Consider the following 7,921-nt stretch of genomic DNA (forward strand, 5'->3'; position numbering starts at 1 on the left):
GGGGGTGGGGGGCGGCACAAAAAACAGGACTGGAAAACATATAATCGGGTTCTTAGGTGTTAGAGAATAAATTTATACACTTAAAAAAAAGAAAATCTAAAAATATGAAATGAACCACCCCAATTTATTTCCATAAATAATGATAAATTCCAAGCAATAAATCCCACAATCAAGAAACACACATACATACACTCCCTTTGACATTAAATTAGAAAAACAAATAGTAACTCCAATAAACTATTATTCTTAGGTGGCAAAAACTAAACTTTGTAAAGGCCCAGAAATAATGATCTCAACATTAAATATTCTGAATTTCAATTTCTACTACATACCTTCATCTGAAAGTCTCATTAGCAGTTTTTGAAAAAGAGGCAGACTATTTCTTTCTCTGCTAAGGAAGTAACACCTAAAAAAATCCACTTCCTTCATATTTTTAAACCTACTTTAATGTGGTTAACAAAATATTAAAATGAAAAATCATCACACTTGTAAATAATAAAATTTTCAGGTGAAATCTCAGGTAATTTTAAATATTTGATGCTATAAAAAATTTCTCATTTAGAGATTTCTCATTAGATATTTAAGGAACTTTCAAGCTTCTTAAAATACAATGAAATTCAATATGACTAAGGGAGACTCCAAAATAGAAATATCACCCAACTTGCTAACCTGCTGGAAGACCAAGAGTATGGCATATTTCATTTGGCAAAAATAAAATAGTATATTTGTAGGGTGAGAAGACAGGACAGTTAAATTCAGCAGAACCTTTGCTACAAAAGAACTCTAAAAATTGTCATCAGCTTAATGGTACCTCTAAAGCAGACTTGAGAGGCCTCTAGAAGACACCTTTTAAGTAATCAAGGCTGGATCCAGAGTCTTACAAGGAAAGCACTCCAGTGTAACAGAAATAAACAGTCTTTCAGAAAAGACCCTTAGCTCTACCACTTACTGGTTGTGCGATCTTGTAAATGCAGTTAAATTTTCTAAACTTCAATTTCCTTACCTTTAAAACATGCGTAAGAATAATAATACCTACACAACCCCATCTCAGAGAATTTTCTCTTAAAACAATTCCTATGAAAGGGAACTATATATAATGAAGTGCCATACACAAATGCTAGTTAAGTTTGTTCCTTCCTTTTCCTTTCTTTATAAACAAATATTTTCTTGAAACTCTGAGCTAGACACTGTGCTAACTAGCAGTGGACCAAACAAACTAAAAAACCATAGTTGCAGTGGTTTAGACCTTTAAGTCTGGTGGTAATATAGATAATAAATTACAATAATGCGCTATGAGTACTATATAGAATAATGAACAATGCATTCAACCCATAAAGGGAAATGCATCCAGAGGTCAGTGGGACTAGGGGCAAATTTCAAAGGAGGTAATGCCTGAACTGCACAGTGAAGGGGAAAAAAAACCAAATTTGTTAAACTGAGGTAATGAGATATAAGTCCATAAAAAATAAAACAGCTTATGTAGATTCACAAAGGCATGCAAGACTACAGCATATTTAGGGAACTGTAAATAGTTCAACTCTACTATTATCTATAGGGCTGGGGATGGCAGTGGATAAAAATGGCAGAAAAGAAGAAAATTAGGGAGAAAGACCAGAGGCAGGAAAACCAATAAAATTCTACTTACAGTGGATGTATGTGAGAGTGACTGAATACATTTAACTAAAATAGGGAATAAAGGAAAAGGAGCAGGCTTTTTTTCTGGAGAAGGAGATAGGTTTTGTAATAAGGTTTAATTTAAGGTACCCAGATCATCTAGGTGGAGATGTCCAGTAGGCACACATGTCTGGAAATCAGAAGAAAGATCAAGGCTTAAAATTTAGATTTGTGTGTTTAAGTACATGGGTGAGATTTCCCCAACACCAGGAGGGGGGAAGACTGTATCCTAAATAATTAAGTTGCCTTTTCCACTTTATATGCTCCCATCAGTGCTGAAGGAAGTAAAATTTAATCTTAATCTTAAAGTTAAATCAGTGATCTAAGTGCAATTTCTACTGCTGAAGGTTTAGGCATTATTTATTATTATTCACATGCTGTTAGTAATCTTTATATTACCACAGTTCTAATCTTGTCCAGGGCTTTCCAGAAGACTCTTTGTATTACCTGAAATCCCAAAAGGTCCTGCACTGATCTATATCAGGACGGTCTTCCAGATCAGTATCACATTCTCTCAGATCAGAATTAATCAAGCATTTACCATGAATGCATTTGATGTTTCAGGGCATAGAAAACACAAATACAAAATATGGTCCTTGTCTCTAAAATAACTACAATTCTAGATTGAGTGACAAGTAAAGGACACAAGTAATAATGACAAGAGTTAAGGAAACAATTTTAATGCTGAATAATTTCATCTAGTCCTTGGAGAAGTAGCAAGAGGTAATACTGTCTTCCTCACCCATTAATACCTATAGCTTTGGGAAAATTTCATTTTGCTTTTAATGGCAATTTTCTGAAAAGCCACTAGGTGGCGATATTGCCTTTTAAACAGTGTGTTTTGGGAAGGTGGCAGTAAACGTGCATTTTCCACTTCTCTCTCCTTGTTATTGAATCATTATACAGAAATGCAGTAGGCTTGCTGGACATTATTTTTTAAAAATTTTTATTTCGATCACAGTAGTTATTAAACCATGAAAGATATGTTTTTTCAATACCTTATAAATAAGGATTTGGGAGATTTTAAAACTTTAATCTTCAATTTGAGAATAATGAGGCCCAGAGATATTAAGTGACTTGACCAAGATTCCAAAACTGGTTAAATAGCAAGGCCAGGACAAGAACCAAAGCTTCCTGATTTAAGACTATGGGTTTTATGTTCCTTGCATTAAAAAAGTAAATGAGCTAAGTTATAGTTTCTTCTATAGAAAATTAAGTTAGTTTTAACTAATGTGGAAAACATTTTTTTTTTCATATGGGACAGTCACACAAAGACAAAGATATGCTGTCCTTTTGAAAAGCACTGGAGCAATGACTTGGTAAAATAAAAACTCAGAGTTGTGCTTAAAATAGGTATAGGAACAAGTAAATACCTCTGTTCTCAAGTTCTACAGTTCCCAATGCTGAATGGGACAAAGTATGAATATTGACGTTCAAAACGAGAAAATGGTTCTACAAGTTAAAGAGGTCACCCCCCCACACACACACAGACCTAATTATAATCCAGCAGTTCTCCTCCTTTCTTCTATTATAGCACCCATGATAGAGAAGATCCATATTGGTCACAGACCCTCAAGTACTAGCTGTAACTCCACCCTGTCTTCCTCAACAACAACAAAAAAAGCACATCCAAAATCAAACAAGTGAGAGAGTTATGGTTGATGCCATTACAGTGTTAAGCTAAAATCTATTCTATTTTGAAATAAAAAAAACCTTATGCTAAATCCTCGAACACTTCAGTTATTCTATCTGTAGTAGCTAATTACTTACAAATTACTTCAAAATGACTTATTTGCAAGGGTATATTTCAGTAAAGCCTTACACCTTGCCTTCTGCTTATACTAAGAAATATGAATGAAAAATCATTTACAGTATATTTATTTCAAGAAAATTTGGGACAAACTAATAAATCCCCTAAAGGAAGATTTTTAAAAATGAGTATATTACTGAAATTCATTAAAACAATATATGTATTTTAAAGGAATTCCATTACATTAAGCCACTAAGAAATATGAATGAAAAATCATTTACAGTATATTTATTTCAAGAAAATTTGGGACAAAATAATAAATCCCCTAAAGGAAGATTTTTAAAAATGAGTATATTACTGAAATTCATTAAAATAATATATGTATTTTAAAGGAATTCCATTACATTAAGCCTATTTCTCCAATTGATTTAAAAGAAATTAGAATTATTCTAATCTAAAAAAGAGGAGTTTTAAAGGAATATATAAACCCCTTAAGGATAGGATATTTGCTTATAAAACAAAATGACATGCCAAGTTTTTCTCTTATAAATTATAAATTTGATTCAGCAGAAAAATTCAGTATACATTACCTAATGATGCAAGCTATGGAATTTTAAACTTCCTGCCTCTAAACTCAAAATTCCCATATCAATCTGGCAGGGCAACAGGGACCATGACCCAGTGAACACACCACACCCCTGGCACTCCACTGGAACCCAACATTACATTTGAAAATAAAAATCAACAGAAAAATAGAGTTTGACATATAAAATCTGGCTTTACAGTCATATCTAAAACATATTTATTTTTCTAAAACATTTCTATTCCAAATGTGCACGAATATCTGCATTAAAAAAAAATCTATTAGATGAAAATGGAAATTAGCAGTTTTCCATCTTCACTGAAACCTATTAAGAACATAAGGAATTTATATTCAAATATGACAGACACATATTTGTCTTACGAATAATATAACTTCAGTGAAAGCAGGTAGAATCCTTAAAGTAACCAGAATTTCCCCCCCAAAAAATAGCCACAGAGATTTAGTCATTCAAACAATATACTTCAAGTGAAGTTCTGGAGTAGGTATAATTTAAACCGATTTCTCAACTACTACAATGAGGCACTATTATACAATATGTGTATGATGGAAAGAGTAAAAAATTGGGAGTCAAAAACCTTGATATACCCTTGGCTCTGCCAACATTTTTTGAACTTTAAAGTCATTCATGGGCCGGCCCGTGGCTCACTCGGGAGAGTGTGGTGCTGATAAAGTCATTCAGCCCTTCACATTAGCAAAGATACGGAATCAACCTAAGCGTCAATCAACAGATGAATGATAAAGAAAACGTGGCATATGTACACAATGAAACACTACTTAGCCATTAAAAAAGAATAAAATCATGTTATTCTAGGCAACATGGATGAGCCTGGAAGATATTATGTTAACTGAAATAAATCAGGTATTAGAAGATAAATACCACACTTTCTCACTGATACGTGGAAGATAAAACAAAAGTGAGCTCACAGAAGTAGAGAGAGAGTACAATTGCGGTTACAAGAAGCTGGGACGGGGGGCGGGGAGAGTTAGTTAATGGATACAGAATCTTATCTAGTTAGGAAGAATATGTTCTAGTATTTCATAGTAGTGCTAGTTGTCTATACTTAATAATTTATTGTATATTTTCAAATGGACAGAAGAGAGAAGTTCAAATGTTCTCATCACAAAGAAATGACAAATGTTTATGTTAATGTATGCTAATTAGCTTGATTTGATCATCAGTTTATACATGTATCAAAATATCACTCTGTACCCTATAAATATGTACAATTAGTACATGACAAAAAAATAATAAACTTTTTAAAAAATGCTGTCATGGGCACTGCAAGATTTAAAAAACAGACTTTTTACTCTGAAAAATTCAAACAAAAAAGAGATTTTATTTATTTCAACTAACCAAAAACTGGCAAAAATTCACTGAAAGTGAACATCTATTTCTAAGAATTCTAATCAATTGATGTTTCAGTATATTAAAGTATGGCAATACTAAAAAATGACAGAATTGCCATACCAAATTTTAAAACTATAATACAAACACACACACACACACACACACACACACACACACACACACACACGTTTATATATAAACCTGAAAATAAAGGCAGGGAAAAAATGGGTAAAACTGACTACAAATTTATTAAATCCAATTAATTCCATAGCTTTTTTGTTTTCTTTTGTTTCGCTTTTTTACATAAAATCCACTACTTCACAACAGTATTTTATTTTGAAATTCCATATTAGTTCTAATAAACAAGTCATGTTTTACTACCTCCAGACACAAATGAGCTAAGTGTATCTACACACCTCAACTTTAGACTGAGAAGTTCTACGGAGTTAAAAGGAAGAAGGAAAAAAAAAAGAGAGAAAGAAAAAAGGCAACAACAGTAGACCAAAAAACCTAAAGTCTAAAACAATAGTTAAAACAATATAAGTTTAAACATGCAATTTAAAAAGCATATCCTAAGGTTTTTCACAAAACATAAAACTTAAGAACACCTTAATGTCTGGATCTGGATTGGAAATTTAAGTTTGAATTTAAAAAATTCATAAGTTCATTTTGGTCACACTTAAAGCTGCACATTTTAAAAAGAAATAATATTTACCTATATGTGTTAAAAATCAATTATTTCGAAATTGAGATAAATATATAAAATTTTGCAATTAAAAGTCAACCCAATATGGTATAAAATTTCATTATTTTGAGTATCCAGTAGTGTAAATTAAATTTCCCTTAAAAAAAAAAACTATCAATAAGGTATCCTTAGTATAGTTTCTAATACTGGACTCTAATGACTACAATATTCATTTAATAGTACCCTTACCTTTCTTCTGAGCTATATAATCGAGCAAGTCCAAAATCCGCAAGTTTTATCTGCCCTCTGGTGGAAATAAAGACAAAATGAATAAAAGATATTAGTCTACTCTTAATTGATAATACACATTCATTCTATTCCTAGAACTAATAAAAAATACACTTATATAAATTTTAACTTTGCTAACACTGCATGAAGTACCACCACGGTCCTACAGAGCAAGTGGTACATAAATTCACCAGATAAGGTACATCAATATTTTGCTTTGGATAGTTTCGTTTAGTATTATTATTATAGTATTATTATAATTACTATTATTATAAATAGTACTAGTATAATAGTATTTCAATACTATGCAGTTCTTATTTAGAAAAGTACACTTCGATGAAAATAAAACAAAATGAGATAATTTCTAGTATAAAGTAAGACAAATTACTTGTTCAATTACAGTCAACAGTGCTCAAGAACTAAGTCACAGCACTTTATGTTTAATTTTACCATTCTTAGAGGGGATAGGTGCATAGAACACTTCCTACTAATTAAAATCAGCACCAGGCCTGCTTCATTTAAACTAATAAATAGTACCAATTGCAAGAGTAATATCAGAGTTCAGATTATGCTGTTACTAAAATACTTAACATAAGCTTTAAATATGTGCAAAGTTATTTCAAAAAGTTTGTGGAAGAACAGAATTAAAAGATAATACAAATATTTCCATGAACTTTTGAAGTACCCTTTTATGTATGTATGTGTGTACATACACTTTTAAAAAGTTCACTTTAAAACTGTGATGACTGTTTTTTAAAAAAATTCTAAAATCTATTCTTAATATAAAACTGAAATCATAGTACTAATTATCAGAAGATTCATTGACATTATTTGAAAGAATATCAAGCAATAAATTCAACTAAGTATTTTATGTACATTACAAACTATTATTGGGAGTCAATCTACATTTAATACAAATTTAGAGACAGCCCAAGCTATAATATTGTTTTGTTAAAATAGTTTGTATGGAGTAAACTAAATCCTAAATCCTTTTAACAGAATCAAGGTATACATTATGTAACACTCATTTTAAACATATGTATCGGGCTCATATCCATACCTATTATTCAGAAGGATATTCGAACATTTAATATCTCTATGCAAGAAGTTCTTCTTGTGACAATAATCCAGACCTTCCATGAGCTGTCTCATAAATGACTTTATGTGATTTTCATTAAAATGAACCAAGCCTGATTCCAGTAGTCCCATCAAATCATGGTCCATATATTCAAACACCAGATAAAATGCACCTAAGAATGAGGATAATTAACACATTAAAGACTTATTTTTACAACTTGTCGATAGATTCAAAAATTTTCACAATATAATGCTGGGGGTGAGGGGGATTAATCCTTGAAAAGAAGTGTTTTTTTGTTTGTTTGTTTGTTTTGTTTTGTTTTTTTGTCTTTTTCCGTGTCCGGCAACGGATCGCAACCCTCAGTGTCGCCCCCGCACCGGACCGGGACCGGCAACGGGACCGCAACCCTTGGTGTTGCTCCCGCGCCTCGCTCAGCCAGTGAGCGGGAACCGGTCTGTATGTGGGATCCGAACCCTCGGGCGGGAGCACCGCCG

At 32.1% G+C, this 7,921-nt stretch overlaps 1 protein-coding gene across 1 annotated transcript in view; it reads right to left on the reverse strand.

The window, feature by feature from the left end:
* The window catches only part of LOC103608371 (cyclin-dependent kinase 13), a gene marked incomplete at its 5' end in the record, with an annotated part of 51,606 nt that extends 44,007 nt beyond the window's left edge, over nucleotides 1-7,599 (reverse strand). Inside the window, 2 exons of the mRNA XM_008592815.1 lie at nucleotides 6,311-6,367; nucleotides 7,410-7,599. Coding sequence (XP_008591037.1) covers nucleotides 6,311-6,367; nucleotides 7,410-7,599 — 247 coding nt within the window. The remainder of the gene's footprint in view (nucleotides 1-6,310; nucleotides 6,368-7,409) is intronic.
* Between the last annotated feature and the right edge of the window lie 322 nt (nucleotides 7,600-7,921).

Source organism: Galeopterus variegatus, unplaced genomic scaffold (assembly GCF_000696425.1).
Source record: "Galeopterus variegatus unplaced genomic scaffold, G_variegatus-3.0.2 Scaffold8352, whole genome shotgun sequence".
NCBI lineage: Eukaryota > Metazoa > Chordata > Mammalia > Dermoptera > Cynocephalidae > Galeopterus > Galeopterus variegatus.